At 40.2% G+C, this 24,711-nt stretch overlaps 1 protein-coding gene across 6 annotated transcripts; it reads right to left on the bottom strand.

The window, feature by feature from the left end:
- Nucleotides 1–1,327: 1,327 nt before the first annotated feature.
- Nucleotides 1,328–24,506, bottom strand: plekha4 (pleckstrin homology domain containing A4). Of its 6 annotated transcripts, XM_083903585.1 has the most exons (25): nucleotides 24,370–24,506; nucleotides 19,121–19,190; nucleotides 18,915–19,013; nucleotides 18,711–18,783; nucleotides 18,512–18,612; nucleotides 18,273–18,391; nucleotides 17,992–18,195; nucleotides 17,607–17,907; nucleotides 14,377–14,433; nucleotides 13,247–13,393; nucleotides 11,540–11,599; nucleotides 11,349–11,429; nucleotides 11,107–11,259; nucleotides 10,884–10,982; nucleotides 9,956–10,064; nucleotides 9,438–9,511; nucleotides 8,700–8,795; nucleotides 8,527–8,617; nucleotides 8,245–8,288; nucleotides 7,706–7,831; nucleotides 7,489–7,624; nucleotides 7,259–7,413; nucleotides 6,366–6,487; nucleotides 6,055–6,164; nucleotides 1,328–5,175 (listed from the first exon to the last, which is right to left on the bottom strand). In XM_083903585.1, exons 1-25 carry the CDS (start codon nucleotides 24,408–24,410, stop codon nucleotides 3,971–3,973), a joined length of 3,873 nt encoding a protein of 1,290 aa, XP_083759711.1. In that variant the 5' UTR covers nucleotides 24,411–24,506; the 3' UTR covers nucleotides 1,328–3,970. The 6 variants fall into 6 exon arrangements, with proteins under 6 accessions (XP_083759711.1, XP_083759708.1, XP_083759710.1 ...); XM_083903582.1 differs by having other exon boundaries at nucleotides 7,259–7,624; XM_083903584.1 differs by lacking the exon at nucleotides 24,370–24,506 and adding an exon at nucleotides 23,745–23,856 and having other exon boundaries at nucleotides 7,259–7,624.
- Nucleotides 24,507–24,711: the final 205 nt, after the last annotated feature.

Genomic DNA, 24,711 nt, shown 5'->3' with positions numbered 1-24,711 from the left:
AACAATACACATCCGTTCACACAGTTTCCTGTGTAAAACAAAAACATCAACAACAGCAACAACAACGAACAAAACACTGGGTTGCGATGGGCGGCGTGTGTTGATGCTCACCACAGTCATCGCAGCCGCGAGCCCCGGAGTGTCCGTGTTCAGATGTGAAATATTCCTCTCTGCTCCATCATCTCTGCGCCTCTTGCATCCGCGTCCATGGTTTCCTCATCCGAAAGCAAATTGAAGCCCAGTGTGTGTGTGTGCGTGTGCGCACGCGCGCGCGTGCTGGATTCCTCTCTTCTTTTTTGCACATGTAAACTGTGATGAGGAGGAGGAGGAGGAGAAGGAGGAGAAGAGAGAGACGCTACGCAACCTTACCACCACCACCACCACTGACTCCCCCCCTCTGTCGGATTGGAAGGTAATGAGTCTTAAAGAAACATTCTCTCGGCATTCTCCGCATCTCTGTGATCCTTCATACACACTCACCCAATGGCTCGTCAAACACCTGATGTATATCTAGATATATCAGATGATATCAGAGTGCAAACCGAGTGACACTGCACATACACGCACACCCATATACACATATATATATATATATATGTATATATATATATATATATATAGGGAAAAAGGGATCATGCTCTGCAGGCCCAACTACTTCACACAATCACAAGACATGGGAGTCAATGGTATTCTGTTGCTGTTTTCAACGTTTAATTGTTACATTAAAGAAGCATAAAGTACACCCATACACATGTGATGATCACCTTCCGTCTCCCACACCCATTAAATATGTCTGACTTCAAAAGGAACCCCTGCTCTAATTTAAAGTAAAACATAAAGAAATAGCAGTTTATAATAACTATTTGTGCTATTCTTACATAAACTGTCACATAGTTATTTTAATACTAACTTTCCCTATGTCGATGAAAATGACCACATGCACAGATGCATACAATGTTAATTCAACAGTCCATTCGCAGAATACAACGTTATGGAGGCTGTTATCATATTTTAACATGGCATTGTAAACAGATCAAGTGTGTGTGTGTGTGTGCGTGCGTGTGTGTAGCTTAGCAAACATAAGGTGGTGCTGTCTTTAAGAGAGAGGAAGAGAGAGAGCGCATAGAAAGGGGTGATGTAATGTGTTCTCAGACAATGATGTCATCGACTGAAGGATTTAAAGTGACAAAGGCATTTTCAGTGGCTCCATGGAATTCTGCATCAGGTCGACTCAGAGAGCAGCATCCGAGCCTGTGTGTGTTGGGGGTTCATTGAGTAAAAACAGGGATGTATGAAATGAAATGAGAGGACAATGTCGCACACAAAATGCTCATGATCGTTTATTTGAAATAAAAAAAACACATGTTAAGTTACACGGACAGTAGCAGGGTTATGTTGTTGTCAGTGGCGTGCACAGGGGGACGGGGACGGGAGGGGCAATCGCCCTAATGGACAAAAACGCTGCGCGCTAAAGTGCCCTCTTGAGCGACAAGATGCATGGAAAAGTACCTCTTAGAGTGGTAACAACACATGAGGAAATGCCCTCCTGGATGCCATTCGTATGTGGCCTCTAAAGCAAAATATACATAAAAAAAAAAGGAGTGCCTTACTAGTGGAGAAAAGTGATAGTGTCCAATAAGATGCCCTGCAACAACCCAGGTTGCACCTTGGACATACTGTACCCTTTAAAGTGCCCTTTAAATTGTTCACACCCTGTCCTTCCAAATGTCTGTGCATGTCACTGACAAGCAGCCAGATCGTTTCTGTGTTGCATTCGAGTATTAATTCAGAGATGATATACAAAGTTTGATTTCATCAATGTGTATATATCTTCCGGTAGAAAAGCGCCAATTTTGACTCACTATGGAGCAACACGTTCGCACATTGCTACTTGCTCTGATCTTCGTTTATTACATTCTCTGTATTGGCCATTTTTGGCAAAATATCCAATTTGAGTCTGGAGAACAATCTGCTGATGCACTGAATTCGGCGAAGACGTATAGCACGTCATTTCAGGCAGAGGAGACGCGCTATTTTCATGAATGTGGTCGTGCTAACGATGAGACGAAGATTGCTCCAAAGACCTACAAGGTAGGCTATGTCCATGGCATTTACTGCAGAATCTAATCTGTTGGGCCAATAGGCTACAGGGTAATTTCCCACTGATAGCAAATGAGTCTATGTAAAATAACTGAATTAATAGTCTAGCCTGTTTGGACCCGAGTTCGCGTTCTCACCAGAGGGACCGCACCAGAGACTGACATTTGGTGCGGAGTCAAGCGGACCGAGACCACCTCTTTTTAGCGGTCTTGGTCCGCTTGATTTGGTGCGGACCCGAGTGCGATTGATGCTTTCACACCAACGAAAACGAAACGAACTAGAGTTTTTGGTTCGAATGGATCGTTTGGTGCGCACCAACTGCTGTTGGTGTGGAAGCGCCCTTAAGTTGTTTTTTAACTGATCTACATTTCGGCATTGTTCGGCTTGATTCTTATGTTGGATGGCAGTCTGGCGATGTCACACTGTATCGCCTCAGCCAGAGTAGCTGCCAAAAAAGTACCTGGTACCAGGTACTATGCTAGTGGAAACGACATAAAACCCGTGGCGAGGCGAGTCACAGAAGCTTGCTGCCACTGAAGAGGAAACAAGGAAACATTAAGCTACTTAAAAAAGGGTCACCTAATAAATGTTAAAATAAAATCATAAGAACATGTCTGACTGCTCACTCTCCTGCACCAAACTCCATATAGAACCTATTATTTTGATTTTATGAACGATTCTGCACATTCAGCTCTCAACCCAGTCTCTGAGAATGACTTCAGATGATTTAGCATAATATGCTCCAGACTCAAATATTATGTTATATAATATTCTATAAAGGTATATTACGTTTCCCAACAAGGGGCCCCTATAAACTCCACAGGGAGTTGTGAAGCCTACTTGATTTTAAGGGTATCATGTTTGTATTAAAAACATGGATGACCGAGAATTGTATTTATCTTTGTGAGAGAAAGCAACTATACCATGCTGGAAATTGCATTAGATTTGAGATGATAATATCATAATATTACATCCAAAATAAAAACATATTGCCATACCATTAAAATGTTGTGATTCTAATGTTAAGTGTGAAATTGAGATTTTAAGTAAATAATAAAATAAATGTTTCTTTTCTGATAGAGAATGTAATCTGTTCTAAACTCTATTCAAAATGATGACTTTTAGCTGCAGGTGAGAAAAAGTACAAAGTTGAAATAAATAAAATACTGTACAAGCAAAATAAAGCACACATGGCTATAATGCCTTTTGTGACTGCTCACTTTAGTAGCTGCTGTGCTGGTCTACTGCTGATTCATTTGGTAAGTGTGTGTCACTGGTAAATCTGACGATTTCAAAATCCGATTTTCTTGATAGAGTTTGGTGCTGGAGAGTGAGCGAATCAAAAAGTGACACAAAAGGCTATCAGGGGGATAAAGTGGGTTCATTTCCTCAACATGCCATACATTAAACCAGTGTCCCTAAATGCTGTGTCCTTGCTGGAGGCCATGTTTTCAAAGAGAGCAACCATCCACTTCTCAAGCTGGCTTTCGGCTCAGGGGCACAGTGCAATAAGCTACATCATTTAATCATTTTTCATTTCATTTTATTCAAGCGATGGCTATGTGTCAAAACCTTATACAACCACATTCAAGAAGTGCAAGAACACTGTTTGCATATCAACGTTTTGTATTGACGATATTCTCTGTTTTATCTACATCCATTTCTAACCATCTGGAAATGTTTAAGTTTAGCAAGCATTATGTCATTTTCTGACACTCTTTGTTCCCGTTTGACCGCTTCTACCTCTAGGTTAGGTCTAGTTTCACCTCAGTCACTTCACGTCCTCCCATTGAGCATTTTTCTTGACAATTAATCACCTCACTATGTTCTTGTCTCTCCTAAGCTTGTCAAACAGTTCCTGTTCATACTCCTACAAACTTGTCCTTATGACTGTTACTCGAGCCTTCCCAAAAGAAGCACTGCGGATTATACCTTTGCCTTTGTACACAGAGCTGGATGGAGTGATGCAGCTGTTGTTGTTGCCTTGTTCTTGAACCGTCTCTTTGTTCTCCTCACTTAAACAAAGGGATTTTTTTTGCTCCTCACACCTCTCTTGGTCCATCTTCACATCTTCTGACTCCTTATCGAAACCCTGTTCTTTTCCCTTGACATAGTCATCTGGGGTCTGCTCAGAATCAACATCAGCTAAAGCGCCGACATCACTCTGTTCAACTTGAGTCAAGTGGCTCTCTTGCCTCATGGCATCTTCACATTCTTTCTTTTGGATCTTTCCAAGGACACGTGTCTCTTTTGCTGGACTGCTGTTGAATGCTGCTTTGCTCTGGATTTCCACTGTTGAACTCTGGAATTTGTCATCTGTTGAGAGACTGCTTTCATCAACATCTGATGGCAAACACAAGCTGCTCTCATGGTCAGGCAGTATCTCCGCATCAGATTCAGTTATCAACAGTTCTTCCTCCTCTGGCCCACATGGCAACTGGACATTGGTATTCCCATCATTCTTTGTTATATCTGTATCTGAGATACTGATGTCACATGCGATCTTATAGAAGAGGGAATGGTTCTCTTTCATTTTTTCTAAACTTTCACACACTGTGGATGACATTTCACCGGAATCAGTCGCATCATCAGAGCATGCTGGCTGTTGTTCCCTGTCAGTCATCGCTTCACTGCACAGGGAATCTATGCCATGTATCTGTAAAGGTACGAAGCCCTGCCAATGATTGGTGGAGAGGAACCACTTGGCCCTCAGATCAGAAGATGTGGAATGAGCTTCACTATCATCAGTAGAAGGTTCTTCAAGGTTTTTCTCCTCATCAACCTTGCAACTTACAAATCCTTTGCCTCCATCTTTCTGGTAGACAGTCATAGATGAGATATGATAGGGTGACAATGGACGTTTGACTCTATCTTTGGCAAAACCTGTTTTTCCACTGCAATCCTTCTGGTGTTTTGTTTTGTCCCCAAACTTGCACTGACTCTGATATTTTTTCACAGGTCCATCTCTGTCATCTTCATCCTGAGATGTTCCACTAGAAAGCTGAAGCGGTGCAGGCCCTCTTGTGTTGTCCTCACAGTTTTCATAGCCACCAATAGATGGTTGCTTCTTAGGATCTGAAACATGAGCAGAACCTTCCTGAGCAATAAGGAACTGCAAAAATAACAACTTCCTCTTAAAATCAAAAGTTGTCTCATTGGCCCCATGCAGACCTGTTATTAACATCAGTTCTCAGTGATCTGTGCGGGGAGAGTAAAGTACAGCTGTTTACACACTAGAATGAAAATGTGTTCTACATGCGACATCTGGCTTCAACCACTTTCTATTCACTCACAGACATCATGTCTGTTCAGGAGAGAGATTTAAAAACTTAGAAAAAAATAAATCATGTGTTGATCGGTGATTGTACTGGCTACAAATTCACTGAGGGCCTTTCTGTGTGCGTTTTGCATGTTCTTCCCTTCTGCTTGGTCCTCCGGTTTTCTCCCACAGTCCAAAAACAAGCATAGGTTAATTTTGACACTCTAAATGGTGTTCGAGTATCAACTCTGTGTGTTTGCCCCGTGATGGATTTGTGATCTGTACAGAATGCAAGTTGCATTTGTCAGTTGGGATCTTCTCCAGTGTCCAGTGCTTCATCCTACCATCATATGGTAGGATGAAGCAGTAGAAAATGAATGAGTGGCAGTTGCAAATAAATCAAAGCATAAGTGGAATATCACAGTGAAACTGCAGTGGGTTGTACTGTATATATGTCAGCTGAGGAGACGGTCTCTGGTGTACCCTGTGGTCAAATTGCGTTCATGCAATTCAGGAAAGTGGACAAACGTGTCCTCAAACCACTTCTAAATGCTTCTGTGATTGGATCTGAGGACATATTCAGGAGGGATTGGGAGCATTCAGACCTTTACTTAGATTATGGATTACTCAGGACAGATGTTAACACCAGGTCTGAACAGAGTCCTTGATTGTGGGTTGGGAAATATCACACTTACCTGATTTTATCCTTTGTTTTCTTACTTTGTCAGGGGGCTTCTGGTGAACTTCCTGCCCCTCCTCCCCTGTTGCCACTTGACTGCATGTAGTTACACTCTCTCTGACTGCACTGATAGATAGATAGATAGATAGATAGATAGATAGATAGATAGATAGATAGATAGATAGATAGATAGATAGATAGATAGATAGATAGATAGATAGATAGATAGATAGAACTATTTTGTGAGAGTATACATACTTTATGGTAAATATAGTAAATAATAAAGTGGGTGGACACTTTACATATTAAATGAAATAAATATCCCACCTTTGTATGACCCTCTCTCTTATTCGTTTCACACGTCGGAGTTTGGCATCTCTCTGCTCTGGGGTCAGACAGAGGTCCAGGTCCATGTCAGATGTCAGTGGGGCAGAGGGTTGTTCCGCCGCCTATTTAAGCAGTTTCACATGAGAATACTCACTACCCCATGAGAAACAATGCCATTTTTAATTTCAAATAAATGAACCAACCATGGGTGGCAACAGCATTAGGTTTTATTGGTGGAAACATTGACAAATATTCGGAAAGTGGTATGTAAGTGAATCAACATGTATTGATATGTTTTACTATGATTAGGTCTTAATTGTCCAGAAAATAAAGTCTGTGACACAACATCTAATGATATTTCAGAGCTCCCCGTAATTCCAACCATGGGTAAAACTATGCATGTATACTTTACCACACTGGTTCTCAAAGTGCAGCCCGGGGGCCAATGGCGGCCCGCAGAAACATTTCTGGCGGCCTACAATGAATTACAGTTTAATCCAGGAACCCTACTAATCTTGTTAAATGTTTATTGGACATTACTGGATACAGACCAATAAGTGTAAACTGTAGAACTGCAATCTGGTCATTAAAATTATTTTAGCTTTTTTCCCCCTTTGGTGGCCCTCAGTCCAACATTGGGTTCCTAAATTGGCCCTCAGGTATCAAAACTTTGAGAACCCCTGCTTTACCAGGATTCAACCTCATGTTTATTCCCTTAAAAAAATAAAAAAGTGGTTATGATAACGTACACATTGAAACTGTGGTTCAGGTCTGGATTTCACTATTGTATCTGCAAAGATGTAGATTGAAAGCAAGAAGTTTCACCTTTCATTGTTTGGTACTGTACTTTCACTGTGTTTTGTACTAACAATATAATTTTACTTTATGCTTACCATAACGTCTCTGCTTATTCTTCCATTCTCTATACGTGCATATCTTGGGGACTCCACTCTCCTCACGTCTGGCCTTGACTTCTTCTTGGGAGACCTCAGTGCTGCCGGATACTGCTGTCTGCTCGTCTTTTTAAACGGCTGATCCTGGTGCGTTTCTGCAGCAGAGGACTGGCTATTATCAGGACGCTCCAGCAGTAGACGCCGAGGCAGCGTATTTAAAATTGTTTTACTCTGCTCTGGTGGGATCTGCTCAGGCAGGGAATTATCAAGCTCAGCCGGAGGATCCTCAACAGAAACACGCCGGGCCACAAGAGAGGATGGCAGCACTGCTGTTACAACACGAGTCACCCTTAAAGGAAAGGGAGTCTAGGGAAGATAGAGGAGTAATTAAGTATGTACAATAAGTGCATTACATATGATATAGTGCAGTGATTAATGATGACAAACCTCTCGTGGTTCTAAATCTTGACTCTGAGCACTGACAGTAGGTATGGGAGGTTTCTTGTGATGACTCAACCGCTCTTGATTTCTCCTCATCCTTTCAATCTGCTCTTCTTCACTCATCCTTATGTTCTAGAATCAATAGGTTGATTAGAATATGAATCATTATGAGCTGTGGATGTAAAAGAAACAGCTAAAAACAAAGAGGTCGTGATTAGGACTGTGTGTTTGTACGGTGTCTATCTGAGCAGAGATGTATGTGTGCATGAGCCTGTGCTGACATCATTATGTTAGTATGCATGTGTGCAGTGGAAAAGGGGGGTTGGTGTGGCAGAAGTGAGATAGACTGAGCTATTGCAAGGAGAAATAAGCATCTGCCGCCCCCACTTGCCTAGTAAAGGTACTGCAACATGGCCCAATTGCATGACAAAATTGACAATCAAAGAACTGAAATTTGGCTGTGATTGAAATGAGGAAAACCCTGCTTTGACTGCTTCTATATTTGGAGATCTAATTATAGTTAACTACATTTCGAGGACTCAAACCTTGGTTGTGTCTGGTTGGTTCCAGTTGGTGTCAGGCTGAGATTCTAAAATGACATGAAAATAAAGGTAAGAGGAGGATTGAGGATGGGTGGGAGGAGATGGTGACAGGGAGAAAAGAAATAGGAAAAAATGAGCAGAGAAGGCAAAGCCACTGGAGAATGACAGCATGATCGAGCAGTTAAAGTAAAAAAAATATTAGATAAGTAAGATAATATGAATCAACTGGCCATTGCAATTATATGACTGCTATCATGTATCCTACTGTAATTAGTATGTACCAACCGGATGCATCTCTCTGTGCTTTCAAAATCAGGATGTCAGCCTGGCTTCTCCCTCTTCTTTGTGCAGCCTCAACAGAGGGGCTGTAGAATCCCTACATTACAAGCATTGAAAAAAGTACATATAAATATGTTCAAACTTAATAATGTCTGACATGAATATTGAAAATGTTCTACCTCATATGGTGACTCAGTATAGCCATGGCCTTGGTCCTGGCTCTGCAGTAGTTCACGGGGTAATGCTGGACGAACTGGTGGCTCCTGTTCCACATCCTGTTGGGATCACAGGCACAAGGAATGTTAGAAACCTGTGAAGCCACAATGGGAGATCCAATAACATCGAACCAGACTGATATGCGGGCCCACGGTTGGTATAGTGGTTAGCACTTTTGCCTTTGCAGCAAGAAGACCCAGGTTCCTGGGTTTGAACCCCGTTTGGAACAACTTCGGAACAAGGGCCTGTGAGAGTGTGAGTGAATGGTTGTTTGTCTCTATATGTGGCCCTGTGATGGACTGGCAAACTGTCTAGGGTGTACCCCGCCTATCGCCCAATGCCACCCTCCGGTGGAGGATAAAGCGGTAGATAATGGATGTACAGACTGATATGATACCGCAGGTCTCATGTTTGAAATAAATAATAATGAATTTAAACAAAAGTAATATCTTTTAGAAACCGGCAAGAATGATACCATCAGTAAACCTAAAGACCACACACCAATAAGCCAATCATCTTGGAGAGATCAATGACCCAGATTTTTTACAGTCATATGTATCAATGCAGCAAAACATGTCTGCACACAACACAATACTGGTCACATGTTTTTTCAGTAAATTATTTTATATCTATCATAAGTGAATTGGATTTTATTTGAACAGTCATCAGATGGTCACTGACAAAGGGACATTGGACAGTACCATTGTCAGGTCACTGTGTTGCCTCTCTGCGGGAGAGCCAGGAGATGCAGAATGTGGCACTGTTGACTGGAACACTGGGTGAGAGAAAAAGGTCACACAGTGTTGACAATGTTCATCTATTGTCAGGTTTTAGGTGCATGATCACAGAGTAAACAATTGTGCACATTAGTGGCAGCAGTGAACAATTACATAAGACTGGTATACTGTACATTATTCACTGTGACAGAGGGAAACACAATTCATTTATTATTACGTGGACGAGATGAAGCGCACAGTAATTGATTTAGCCAGCCGTGAAATTATAATTTTCTCTTGTTTTGCAATTTGCAGCTGTAAGGCTATAAAAAAGAACCTTATTTAAAAGTTATTATACACTTATAACTATTGGTAGTATGTTTCTGATTGATTTCTGCCAATAAACCCTGATAAATATTACACCTCCTGGCGTGGCAATAAATTACATGATGACAACACTGTGGACAGTATGAAACATGATGACAGGAGCAGCAGATTCTTACTGTTGTGTCTCTGTAGTCCCAGCAAAAATCGGAAATGATCCCTGTTGACCTTCAGTCCAGCCAAGATGTCCTCCATCATCCACAGTTCTCTCTGAGACTGAGATTGCTCCTGAAATGAAGAAAGCATTCCACTCATGAAATGTTAAAACTTTCAGGGTAAATGGTGAAACACACACAGACGGAGATGCCCTTTGTTGGTTGCCCTCAAAGAAAGTCTCATATACTTTAAACACAAGCATTTACAAAGCACCAAGGCAGCCAAATTTCACATGTGGGGGATCCACTTTTTAAAGCTTTTGTAAAATATTTGCATTCCCTCACAATAACTTTTACATTCTCTTGCAATATGTTTGAGTTCCCTCGCAATAACGTTTGTGTTCTTGCTCCGTGAGCCTCAGGTGCCCCTGCCCGGCCGTGCATGACATGTGCTGCCCAAAAGACTTTCACGAGAGCTCCACAGTCTCTTGACCTGCTCCACAATCCTACCTCAGCTGGAGCTCTGTGGCTCCAATAAATGGAGCAAAAAATAAGCGACTTCAATATACAGAGCCCAAGCTATTACATTGTGAGGGAACTGGGCTCTTTATATTGTAGCTGTGCATGGAACAAGTTCCAATACAAAGTTATAATGAAGGAATGCAAATGTTTGGTCTAAAAAATGTAAGATGGCCAACTGTGATGACCCAAATCACAATATAATCAAGTAAAAAAATTGTGCACAATGTATCGGCTAATTTACTGTCATATAACACCTAATATTTAGATTTTGGTCAATTAATAATTTCCAAGGAAATTGATTATAACTTTCCCGTGTTCATGTTAATTATAATATATACATATAACTCTTAAATTAAAGATTTTGGAATTTGGACCCACCCACTGATGGGTCGTGGGTGGAAAACATTTATTTATTTGATGTAGATATTACCTGAGGCATTCCAAAGTTACATATATGCTGAAGGTGTGAGCGTATAACAGAAAGCTCACTCTCCATTCTCTCATATTGACTCCACACTCTCTCCATTTCCTGAATACAATACAAAATACAGGGACACACGTAAACAATAAATAACCAGTTATCAAAAAAAAATGTTTGAGAGATTGAATGGAATCGTTTCATCTCAGTTGCCACCCAGTTTTTTTACACACACCAAAGACACGTCACACATTCTGGCTCGGATTGTGACCAGGTCTTCCTGGAGCAAAGCCTTGTGGGTCAGAGCTTCATCCAGGGCCTGTGGCCCCTGGCTCTGCCACTCGTCCAGCTGCAGTCTGGACACCTCTAACGCACACTGAACACTATCCTGTAAAAGAAATGTTGTGTTAAAAATAATTATAATAATAACAATGTTGAGTATTAACTGGGTGCACCTGTAAGCATTCAGTTGCTGACCTTATCCATCTGTAACTGGGCCAGTTCCACAGACAGTGACTGTAGCAGCTTGTCACACCCACATAACCTTGTCAACACGGTCTGAAAAGGGAAAATCTGAATATAACTGACCTCTCAATAGAAATAGACATATAATATAAATGATAAATGACAGCATATAATAATGACTGGAAAGACCCATTAATGCTCACATCTGCATCACTTTCAAGAGGTCTGATTGGTGGTGTTTCCCTTGAGTCAGGCTTTGGGGCCTGAAAAAAACATGTACATCATCATTTTGTGAAATAGTCTTGAAGGAAAACGTGTACATATATGTAGAAAGGGTGCAAATTGTAGGGGGGATGGGGGGATTTCCCCCCCTCTTGTTTTCCTATCCCTATCTCTACTAAATTCATTTTATCTCTGGTTAAGACAAGGACTTACCCCCTTGATAGCGATGGATGCAACTTAACTGATGGTACATAAACTCTTAGAATCTAACGATCTTCAAACAGGGTCAATGAGAGTAGACTATTCAATACTGACAGGCAGTGGCCAGCGCACGCCTGTCGTCTGCTTAGAGTCCATCCAAGATCAGTTTGGAACACCAATAAAACGGTTACAACAAGATGTGAGTACACGGAACAGCACCTATTAAATGCTGGAAAGTCTCTTTGCATAAAAGCGAAACTTGGCTGCATACAGCTTTACTTGAAGAGGAAGTCCCACCTCCACTGACGGAGCAGATGCGATATACAAAAGAACCACTTCATGTACATCTGAATAAACATTAGAACCTCATCTGCTGACACGGAGAAAGACGACGAGGACGACATTTGACCAGCTGAGGATACCGTAGCGCTCAGGGAAAGGAGGGGGTGAGCAGAGGAGCAGTTCGTTGTTGTAAATTTCAGCCTCTCCTCTAGATGTCACTATAAACTACTTACTTCACCTTTAACACCAGTCATTCACCACACTAAGATCTAATCGGATCCTCTGCACTTCATGACTGTACTCGATCCTCCTCATAAAGATCATTATTTAGATGTGGGGATAAAGCCAGAGAAATGATCCAGGCTGCGTTGGATACAGAGAGCCTGCTTGGAGATGGAGGAGCACAGAGCACACAGTGAACGGCGCAGGGGCAGTTGCAGGAAAAAAAGGCCCGTCTGTCTGCACCAGATGAGGGTGTGCACCTTCTAAAAAAAATCCTAGCTAAAAGCCTGGTACAGAGGGGTGGGGGAGCGGGGATGACGTGAGGCATAGTATAAGAAAACTTGTGCAGTGGCAACCACTGTACTTCTGCTGCTGCCGCTGCCAGGCTTCAGGGACACTAACTGCGTAGTTTCTGGCTTTTTCAGCCATTTGCAAATGCCCATTCTGAATGAAAATATAGCTGGCAGTTTGCGCTTGAAAATCTGTGTGCTTTTTTCCCTTGCGCCGGGAAGACGCACTTACAACATAACGTAATTGTTAAAATCATTTTGCATCACAGGTTGGGCCATAGGACCTGCATTACTTGCCCACTTCAAGCCCATGTCCACTTAGTATCCACTTTGTGCCCAGTTATCCAGGACTGACCTCACACAACCAGATTTTTAAAAAACTTAAAAATTTTGCATGTCCATGTGGGCCACATAAGGGTTATGAAACCATATGGACTCGTATCTTTGCGCACTTCAAGCCCATGCCCTCTTAGTACCGAGGAACTAATGACCACAGACAAACCCACTTGGGAACCAAATTGGCAGCCCAAATATAACCCATATGGGGCCCACAAGGACATGAGGGCTAGGACATTAGTGACAAAGGCAACAGAACACCGATATTAAAACAACAACATTAAGACACTGACAGCTTGGAAGCCGCTCCACACAAGATGCCATTAGAACACAACTGCACTGCAGAACGGGCTGTACCATTGCAGGCGGTAGCACACAGACAGATACATGGCTGCGGTGATGGTGATGGTGGTGGTGGTGGTGTGGTGGGTGTGGAGCATGCGCAGCCCTCGATAAGGGAGGCAAAGGGGGCAGTAAGTCTGCTTGTGCTCCTGCAGAGCAGCGCTAAAAATTTGAGAGATTGAGAGAAGCGATGAGAACATGGCATTAAAAATACAGGAGTCCATGTCCAACTCACTTCAATCATGTGGTAAGAGCACATGAATTGACATTGTTTTAACTTATATTTATTAATGCTATACAAATTAACAAAATATCATATATGTTTGAGGGTTCATAAAGCTCACATCAGTAATGATAAAGCTCTTAAGCTCTCTTAATATTTACAAGGTTTCTGTGTTGGTAAAGATAAAAAAAAAAAAATCCTTAAAGTGACACTTCGTTTATGTATAATAGCAGTAAATAATCATTACTTAGCTATAATTAATCATCACTTGTTGTCACATGTTCCTTGTGACATGTAAAACATGCATCCCTTAAGTATGACTTGATAAATGTGGCTTACAGAGAAAGGATAATGTATTTATAATTCAGCATTTATTAACCATCATTACTATTTATTAATGTTTCTTGTGGGAGTGGGAACCATAATGGAGCATTAATAAAGATTAACATTATATTAAACCATAATGTTAATCTTAATTAATAAACCTCACATGAGCATGGTAAACCATGCTCATGTGAGGTTTATTTATGTATTTGTGAAGTATCTGTTGAGCGATACATTACCCACTTCACAATAAAGGTCACAAGAAGCATTAATAATGGAAAACAATGGTTAATAAATGCTTAATTATACTTCAGTGATGTTTATTCAGTACACCCACAGACAGTTACTTCTGTGTTCACTGATGTTACCAGTAGTTTTTTTTTTTTAAACCCTTGAATGATGAATTAAATAATATCTTCAATATCATCATAAGAATGCTTATTACAGCCTCTACTCATATTTATTAATGTACCCTTGTTGTAAAGTTACCTGTTAAGCTTTTGTCTTTAATCAGTTGTGCACACTCAAAATTATTTTTTTCTGTTAGTGTATTGTTCATCAAACATTCACTTTACACAGTCTTGTACTGTATCGTCACCTTTGCTAGTCTTCTTCCACTGGGGGGATGATGAACTGAACCATATGTGGGTGTGGCCTAAAACGACAATGAAAAGAGTGACAGATGAATACATGAAAGGGTCAACTCCAGTACTGAAATACAGCTTTACAATATTACAGACTGATAAATAAAAAAAAAAAATTAAAAACAGAAACAAAAGGCTGAAGATTTCCTGTTTTTATAGGGTCAAAACATTCGATCTCATACTACACAGCATGTCCTTGGTGGTCCTGTGAGATATATTTGGGCTGCCAATTTGGGTCCCAAGCAGGTTTGTCTGTGGTTTCCTTGGTGGCCCATTTGGCATTTGCCTACTGGGCTTGAAGTGGGCAAATCAGGCAGATCCCATAAGATTTCAGTAAAATGGGACGCCCATGTTGTCAGCCTGAATATATCCATTATGGGGTCCAGATGGACTGGCTGGGATATTTCCATCATTTGATTTTCAAGGTCCACTGTGTAACATTGTTTACATAGTTTATTAGCAAAAATTACTCATAAATGTTCTGTATATTTGTATTAAGGCTGTTACCATGTTCTTAAATATATAATTTGTAATAGATAAGTCACCTCACTGGTAAATATACACAGACTTTTGCCATGTAGGTTCTGATATATTACTATGTAATACTTGGTAATTTACTCAGTAAGTAAAGTAAAACTGTACTTAGATAGCTTTGCTTGTTTCCATGCTATTACTATGTTCTTACTAAATATGTTATAATAGATTATACCCTTTTCCATGCAACGAAAACACACTTGAAACTTAAAAGTTTAATAACATTACTAAGTAAAACATGTCAAATTACCCAATGAGTAAGATGCAACTGTACCACCCAAAAATTAATGTTTAATACCAAGATATAAGTAGATACCAAAGTTACCATGAACATTATTCAGTAATACTTATTTCTGTATATGTGTGGTTGAAAGAGGGTAACCCTTTGGCTACCTTAAAGGGATATTTCACTGTTGAAAAGATGAATGTCAAAATTAAAACTAGGTCATCTATGTAATAGAATTGTGCAATAATATTTGAAGCAAGTGCCTTCTTAAAAAAAAAAATTCCGCTCACGAACGACAACAACAAGAGTCTTGCTGTCCCCATTGTCACTCCTTACCTAGTAAAGCAGACACATCCAAGGCAAAAGCCTGTCGTAACTGTTAGCAAAGATGGCGGACACCATTTACACAGTTTCCATTCTGGGAATGAACTCTCGTCCCTGTATGGGTTACTCTAAAAAGTGCAGAACTTGTGTTGTAGTTCAAATCTTGAATTAATGTTTGGCCACCGATGATGTCAAATGATGCAAAACACTACCATTTGACATCAGCGGTAGCAAACGCGAATAATATTTTTTTGGAATTCAGAGACATAGTTACTCCTGCCATTTACCCGCACTTCATGGAATTTCTTCACTTTGACATTCAGAGCACTGTGAAGAAATTTCATCGTATCAACACCCGCCACGGGCCTTCGCAATGCTTTGTTTTAATTAAACATTCGGGTTCCCCTGGTCTGCTCCAGTTCTAAGTCAGCTGCTAAGCGCTCCCCCAGCCACGGCTCAAGGCGAGCCCAGCCCTGTTCGGGTTGTTCACCTTGGAGACCTGCTGCATATGGGTATGGCCTGTACACCCTCTCCCCCGAATTTTCAAGGACCAGCGTGAGCTCACTGGATGCCGCCATAGCGCAAGGTTTTCCAGGGCGCCGGTGCCTCTCTCTTTTTTTTCTCAAATCCCTATAGAGCACAGCCTTTTTTTTTTTTTTTTGCTAAAACTACAGTTTTTCTCCGAGTCTGTCTTTGCCTACTTTACAGTCTGCTTGTGTATGGCAGCATACTTTATTTCAGATTTTAAACATTTTGAAGAGTTCTGTATTTGTTTAAGTGTTGTCTTTGAACCCCACATCTGCAGTAATAAGTATTACGTAATAATGTTCATGGTAACTTTGGTGCATTTTGTTACTTTCCACTGTGCCTTTGTTATATCTTAGTATTAAACATTCATTTTTGTGTGGTACAGTTGTGTCTTACTCACTGGGTAATTTGACATGTTTTACTTAGTAATGTTGTGGAACTTTTAAGGTTCAAGTTTGTGTTCTTTGCACGGAAAAGGGCATAATCTATTAGAAAGGATTTAGTAAGAACATAGTAATAGCATGGAAACAAACAATGCTTTGTTTTACAGTACAGTTTTACTTTACTTACTGAGTAAATTACCATGAGAGTAAGAGTAATATATCTGAACCTACATGGTACAAGTTTGTGCTTATTCAATGGCAAACGGGAGGTATCTACATCTGAATTTACCATAGCAGAGAAATTCTTACCTGCTTATTGGTAATTTTCCAATAACACAATTATATTATTGTATTATTTTATTATTATATAATTTACCAGATGAATAGTATTTCCGCTGTAGATTTGCTGTATTTACTCATTTATCACCAGTAGTTATTACCAATAATGCTTTATTGAGTAATTACTCAGTATTTTGGCCATGGTTTCATTGTTCTTACCTTCTTATTACCAGCAGTAATTACCCAATAACACACGATAATATACAATAGCTACCAGGTCAATGCCCAGTATTTTGGCCATAGTTTCATTATATTTACTTTCTTATTACCATTGGTAATTACCTAGTAACACTTTTTTGTTACCATGAATTTACCAGGTAAATACCTGGTAATTAGGGGACTGTAAAAGAAAGGGTAACTATACGTATATGTATATATATATATATATATATATATATATATATATTTATACACATATATATTGCTTGCAACTATATTTCCCCCTACTCTGGAACATAATTGACAGAATTGATGTGTTCTATTGAAGAAGACCTAAAACTAGTGACTGAGACCAATTACTACTAAATAATGTTGATACTGATACTGATATCAGAAAACAATCTTGGAGGAATATACAAATTTTCTTTTCTGTATATATATATATATATATATTTGTATGTCCTGTTTGGCTCCAGAAGGGACCTGGATCCAGTACAGACTATATGTCAATGTTTTATTTCTCTCATGGTCCATGGTGCTTCCATGTTTCTACAGGAGGCCAAACAAACATGCATCTTGGAGGTGAACACACACAATGAAAAACTGCTCAGTAATAGCAATAGTAAGTAAGTAGTAGTAGGTATTAAGTCGAAATGAATTAAGATATGAAAAATAAACCAAACTTGCTGACCTTTGGGTTTTGCCACCTTTCTGAGACTGGAGTAGTAGGGGTGGATTTGAACTCCAGCTTAGGTGAGGAGGGTGTGTAGTACAGAGTCTGTGGCATCAAGACCAGGTCATCGTGAGGTCGAATGTCAACCCTTCCCACTGGTGTATGAGGTCGTGACCCCAGATGACCTCGGGAGGTAAGTGAACCCATTCCCATCATGTCCATATGTGTGGGTGGTATGTCAGGGAGACAATCCTCATCTAGATTTGGACCATAAGCTCTTCTGCTAAATTCAGGAGGACTGGGTGTTCTGTCTGAAGGGCTATGAAGAGAAAACAACAGTAAGTAATAGTAAACTAATGGAGTTTCAATATGACCCACTCATACACTGAGGTGAGTTGACAACCTGCTGTTCCTCTGACACGCTCTCCGCCTTCCCCTTTGCGACTCCCCCATCCTTCCACCAGAGAGCTGACTGGGTTCACTCAGAATCCTGCTGACGTGCCTGTGTTTCTGGGTGGAACCCTCTCCATCAGAGGGAGCTTTGGGGAAGTCCACTGATTCACTGCTGCCACCTATTTGTGTGAAATCCTGATAACTGATGCAGCGCCTGAAAGGAGCAATGGCATCTGTCAGTGCCAAACTTTGCCTAACAAGTCACACCATCGGGGAATAGCAGTGTTGTACCTGTTCATGGAGCTGTCTGCGTCCATTGCAGCAGACTGGCAAAGGGCTCGGACCCAACCCAGCATATCCTCCTGAGTGTCAGCACTGAAGAAATAGGAGCGCATTCCCTGGTGTACCACCTATATTTTTTCAGAGGTAATTCACTATAGGGGTCAATAGCAGTTTTAACAGGATTGGTCAGATGGTACCGATATAACAGTTATTATCTTTGTTATATAAAATAATATTAAAAAAGATACCTTGAAGGTAAACTTTCTGTTCTTGCATTCTCGTGGTGAGCAGAGCAGGATTTTGTAGCTTGGGAGTGGAATGCTGCCGAGCACAGACTCCTCTCTGCTGTCTGATGGAGGAGGAGAAGAAGTGAGAAGAGAAGATTATGCCTTGTGGTTCACAGATAGCATGAAAGAAAGTGCAAGATAAACAATGTGTGATCCTTACCTTTATAGTAAAACAGACAATAGTTGGAGAGGACAAACCACCTTCTCTTCCAAAGCTTTAAACCAGAACTATCCTGCAGTAAGAGCATTCATTCAGCACAACTCTTGAATAAACTCCGTCACCTAGTTCTCTACATGCAGTCATTACATATAGAATATATAGAATATTATATAGAATGTACCAGTAGAAGTTTAAAAAAGATACCTTTTTGTTTAGCCATCCTCTGATGACTACAGGGCAGTTTGGGTCTCTCTTGACAGCATGGCATCTTTTTCCAAATGCTTGCACCTTTCCAATACTGTCCTATCACATTTAGAGGAAAACAGTCCATTGATGCACATCCACAGTGTCACGTGTGCCTCCACGTGTGCAAATCACAACACTACAGTCATGTGGACTGGAAAACTCACCTTCCTGACTGGAAAGTAGGAAATTGTGGCCACACTGGAAGCTTGGCTCACTCTCTCCGGATCCTCCATTCTGCAGAGCAAAAGAGAACTAATGTACTAATGGCTGGGAAATGATTGAAAGGGTTAATTGTGCACAGGGGGTATTATTTTCTGGCACATGGAGCATGTTGAATATCCACGATATATCTTTTCATATTCATTTTCTTTGATAAATTGCATAAACTTAAATGGACTTCAATGGACTTTATGCACGTGACACAGTTCAGGGCCAACTGAGTGGCTTTATAGTGGTGCTAGTTAATAATGAGAAGAGGGTGAGCGTGAGAAGATGATGTATTGAAGGAAAATAAAATTATAAAGTCCCAAACATAGATGTCACAGCTGGATGACAATGTCATGCAGAGACATTCATATTAATATTGATCAACAGCTCTACTGTGAACTTAGTTCACTGTAGTGGTAAATTGAAGAAATTTCACATTGAAACAAATATTAAACACAAAAAGAGGAAGATGATGATGAAGAAAATAGGCAACAGCAAATGCAAGCGCAAGAGAGAGGTGGGATTATGACATTGTCATTTTGTCAAAGTAGTGTGTTGGTTGTCTTCATGAAAACACAATGGTTTCTAGTCTTGATGACCACTCAAAGCTGCTTAACACTAGTTTTGCCATTCTCCCTTTCACTCAGACATTCATACAATGCATCTATGCTCATCATTTTTCATACCCATTCACACACTGCCACACAGCTGTCAGGAGCTATGTGGGGTTAAGCATCTTGCCCAAGGACACATCAGCATGTAGATTAGCAGAGCCGGGAATCAAACCCACAACCTTCCATTCGAAAGATGACTTGCTCTACCATTGAGCCTTTGTTGCACAGGTTATCCCATTGAGACATGGGGTCTCATTTTCAAGACCTTTCGAGACCCGTTGAGGACAATCACAGGGTTGCAGACGGAACATAACAATAAAGGAAATGTGCAAAATGTCAAGTGAATAAACAGATTAAAACTTAAAACTTGGAGGTGGAGCAAGTTTCCAAAGAGGTCCTCTCAAGTCACTCGAAAATAATTATCAAATCTGCTAAGGGAACCAAGCTCGACAGCTCAATCTTTTTCAAGGTTTGGGGTGCAAAGTAAAGGAAAATGTATTTTTGCCAAGCTCTGTGTGGACAGAGGGGACAGAAAAAGTGATGAAGTCCTGGGAACGTAAGCTATATGACTGACCTGAGTAGCATGTAGGTGGATAAATGTTGGCAACAGGCCGAGGATAGATTTATAAATGAAATTATTCCAATGCAAGAGTCTGCACACAGACAACAATGACCAGCTGACCAGAGAGTAAGGTGCACTGGTGTGTGAGGGGCCCACAGCCTGTAATGAATCTTAGCGCCCCATGACGGCATCCAACAAGAGGAGAGATCGAGCAGAGGCATTCATATAAGCGATATCTCCATAACCAGGAGGGGCAAGAAGGTGGCAGCAACACGCTGTTTTCAATAGCATTAAAAGATAAACAGGATACATAGCACACAAGGCCTTACCAGTTCAAAATGATCCAGAGTCTCCTCCTTTTAAAAACGGCCAGTCACTCCCATGAGCGGCACCCAGAAATCCTAGGTGCGCACATATGCTACATTCACGACTGTTGAGAATTTACTTCACCCCAGTCAACTATAGTCATTCCCTTTGAGACCTGGAATTGATTGCGTTCTCTCCCACTCCCAGGAAAACACCCCCACTATTCTATTCTCAGCCATAACAGGCCAGTGCATCCCTACCATGAAATTGACAGGTGACAGCTGCATCACCGTGGTAGCAGGGAGGGGCAAGGGATAGTGTGAAAACCAATCTGGCAGCAGGGACTGGCTGCTATGAAATTTGGAACGTGTCCCAAGCTGCAGAAGTGTATTGAGGACTGACGAAGACTGAAACTAAAATAAAAGTGTATGGTTTTGGGGAAAGTTAGAAACAAAGGCTTACTTGTATCTTAAAACCTAAGAAAACGTCGTAATTAAATGCCAAAAATGCTCTCAACTGACTATATTTCTCCATTACTAACTCAATAATAATGTGCATAATTACAATTTCATCTTTTTTGAGCCTATAAAGTCGCACTGCCAACATCCTGGCTTTTTTATCATTGTGTGCTCGAGGTTTGCATTATGTGGAGAGAGAAATTTGCAAAACATTGCAAACTGGCAGAAGAAAATGTCATTGTAAAGCACCATGAGACAAAGCATTACACCTTCAAAGAAAAGCTGATTTTTAGAATCATCTGCCGGGCAAGATATTAATGCTGGTTGGCCACTTTTGGCCACTATGGAATCCACAGATGGACAAATTTATCAGTCCAAATATAAACCTTGTGAGAACCTGCTGACTGGGCTAACAACCATTTATTGTTTTATTTTTCAAATGTCAATTGTAATGTGATTTTTTTTTTCTTGTCCTCACTGGTTACAGAACGAAATCTGTTACACTGTTATAATTGTTTTGTTGTCTTTTTCTGCAAAAAAAATGAATAAAGAAATTAAGAATGAACTCAAGTCAAGAAAGTCAAGTGATCGGTGATTAGATCAGGACTTCTCTGATGTGCATTTTTTTAATAGCTTTGCCTTTTACTAATTTGAAATACGTGCATTAAAATCACATAATATTAACGACAAGGTTTTTACAACCTCTATCGGTCAATCAATGGTCGCTTACCTTTTTATTATTATTATTATTATTATTATTATTATTATTATTATTATTATTAATATTTTTCTTGTTGTTGTTTTTTTTTTTTTTATCTATTTCTGCACCATATAATAATAATTATAAAAAATAATAATGATTATAGCTAATTAAATTTTATCTGTCTTAGTTTTAATATTAGTGCTGTAAATCTACTACTTATGAAGTCTTTATTTAATGGTTTACAATGGAATTCTTCTAGAAAAATATGATCTTACCTTAAAATGTCTATTTTATTCCTAATATATTGTCTTAACTACACTTGCAAGGGTTTATGAATTATGTTTCACAATACAATTTTTGCATTTAGAAAAGTCACCCGTACTCCTGGAACAGCTCTTTCATCTTATGTTCCGTTCACCTGCTATAGTTTCCTCGTCAAAGCTTCATTTCATTGCTGATGTGAATGTATTTAAAACCAAGTTCAAACATTTCTTCTCTCATATGTTTACGACTGAGCTCATTTAAAGCACTCTACATTTGAATCTGTTGCTGCATGTACACTGCATTTGTTCAATAATTCTAAAGTGATTGTTTTATGCTGCACCCGTATTTTATTCTATGCTCCTTCTTTGTCTCCGTCTTTTCTTTTATTACATTTTTGACATCATAATTACAGATTAGAAAGTTTCCCACTTTCATCTATGTTTCATCTACGTTATCTATCTATCTAAACCAGGGGTGTCAAACTCATTTTCACTGAGGGCCACATCAGCATAATGATTAACCTCAAAGGACCAGAAAACTGTCATACAGAATAAATGTAACCAAATATAATGTAAACTAAAGGTAACTACTCGGTAACATATTTCTAAATAATCTGTATTTATTACTTGTTCAAGTTACAAATATGATGCATTATAGATGTAACCTGGTCCGTGATGGTGGTTCTTAACAAACGAACAGTTTTAAAAGTCTGTATTTGGTCTGGGCAGACCTGCTCACACACCTTCAGCATGCACTGCTTCAAAAACACACCCTCAGAAAAAGACTTTGAAGCACGGGTGATTTCTTCAGCCCCATAGCGAGCTTTCACTGCCTCATCGTATTTGGTGGCATTTCTGAACACATTCTGCTGCAATCACAGTCTCAATCTCAATCTCAATCTCACTCTTCGCGCGATATACATATACAATGATACACTGCGATCTAGTCAATGCCGTCACTTTGCAGGTAACGCAATCGCCGTGCATTATGGGAAATGTAGTTTATGGTCAATGCACGCCTTTAAGCAGCATAGACCTATTTTAACACAGATTTTTAAGACCAATTAATCACTCATGGACCACATAAAATGGCGTGGCGGGCCACATCTGGCCCCCGGACCTTGAGTTTGACACATGTGATCTAAACTGTTCAATAGCGAAGAAGAGCTTGGAGATAAAAAAAAAAAGAAAAAAAAAACATTCTGGAAAACCATCTCACATGGGGTCTCCAAAAACAGTTGTGGGTGTTCCATCCAGACAGAGTTCAGCATTCACACTCAGCATCATCTTCTGATGAAGACACTGAGAGTAAGTTCAAGTAAACAATGCAGTCTTTGTGAACGAGGAGAACAGAGACTAACAGGCGCACAGCCACAGAGGTTCAGTGGGTGTCGTGAAATATTTGTGAAATCTCCTCCATCAGTGTGGGTCACTTGCTCTGGGAGGAGAAGACTTAAAATTCTAAGGAGGGATGGAGAGGAGGACAATCGGTGGGTTTGTGCAGCACAGAGTCTGCTTTGTAACTCCCAAAGAGTGCTCATGTGAAGCTGGGAACAGATCAACAGTGGACGCGTCGTCCGTGCTCCATCAACAAAAACATTTGCATACCTCCTACATTGTCTTTTAATATTAACAACATGGTGAAACAATATGACAAGTGACATTTGTTACAAACCAGCCTCTGTCTCGTCTGGCAGAGATTTCATTATGGAGACACAAGGTCAACTTGGTTTGGTTGGTTGTTCTATGCCCAGGAGATTGATGCAGCCAGTGGTCATCGTTTAGCTTGTTTGCTATTTCCCCCCTCATCTGATAAAACACAATACTTTATTTTTAATGTATTAACTATTAAAGTAATGTATGCCATGGCATCAAATAAACTAATAAAGCAGTTATTGAACAACACTTACAGTCTGTCTCTTAAATCTACATTTTGTATGTACAGACTAAACCAACAATTTGTCATCACAAACAAAATGTTTAATCTTTAATAACATTTGGATTAATGCTTTAACAGACTGAGCTTTATTATGTTTAATGGCAGGTACATTTCCTGAGACGAAAAATGTGGAAATAAGATTAATTAAAGGCTATGCTGTTATTATTATTATTATTATTATTATTATTATCACGTCAGCCAGAGCAATAAACAGTACTATTAACCAATAAAGGTAGTTTGTAGTGTATAATTAATATAATAATGCTGAAATACACTTCACTGAAACTAAAATGTGTTATTTGTGATTTCCAATAGTCACTCGTGAAAAATCCTAACAAATATGCCATATTGCCTCACTCACCTGAATAACTGCGCCTGCCTGCTGGTCACTTCGAGCTCCATTACTTGGCATGTGTCCTCACAGCGTTATCTCAGGCTCAGCTGCTCTCTTCTTGGCCCCACAGGCTCCTGTTGCTCAAAACAGTTGCAACACTCTTTACCACGCTTTACTGGGTGTCTCTCCTTTTTACATGTGAATCTTCGTCTCTCTTTCTCACCATGTCTCTGGGCTGGTGGTGAAGCAGTGGCGTTATTCAGGCAGTCTACCTACGCTGACTGTTAACACTCAGTGTGCTCCTCTGTCCTCTAACAGTGTAGCCTCTGTCAGTCCCTCTCCCCCTCCCATCTTCTTCTTCTGCTTCTA

This window comes from Microchirus variegatus, assembly GCF_963457635.1.
Source record: "Microchirus variegatus genome assembly, chromosome: 17".
NCBI lineage: Eukaryota > Metazoa > Chordata > Actinopteri > Pleuronectiformes > Soleidae > Microchirus > Microchirus variegatus.
This window is presented reverse-complemented; position numbering and strand designations above follow the sequence as displayed.

What these genes read in the sequence shown, in the direction of transcription:
- plekha4 (XM_083903582.1), bottom strand. Translation starts at nt 24,410, where the DNA reads ATGGAGCTCGAAGTGACCAGCAGGCAGGCGCAGTTATTCAG. An exon ending in GTGGAAGAAGACTAGCAAAG is followed by an intron (nt 13,394 to 14,376) that starts GTGACGATACAG and finishes TCAAATTTTTAG; the next exon opens with CGCTGCTCTGCAGGAGCACA. An exon ending in GGGACTACAGAGACACAACA is followed by an intron (nt 9,512 to 9,955) that starts GTAAGAATCTGC and finishes TCTCTCACCCAG; the next exon opens with TGTTCCAGTCAACAGTGCCA.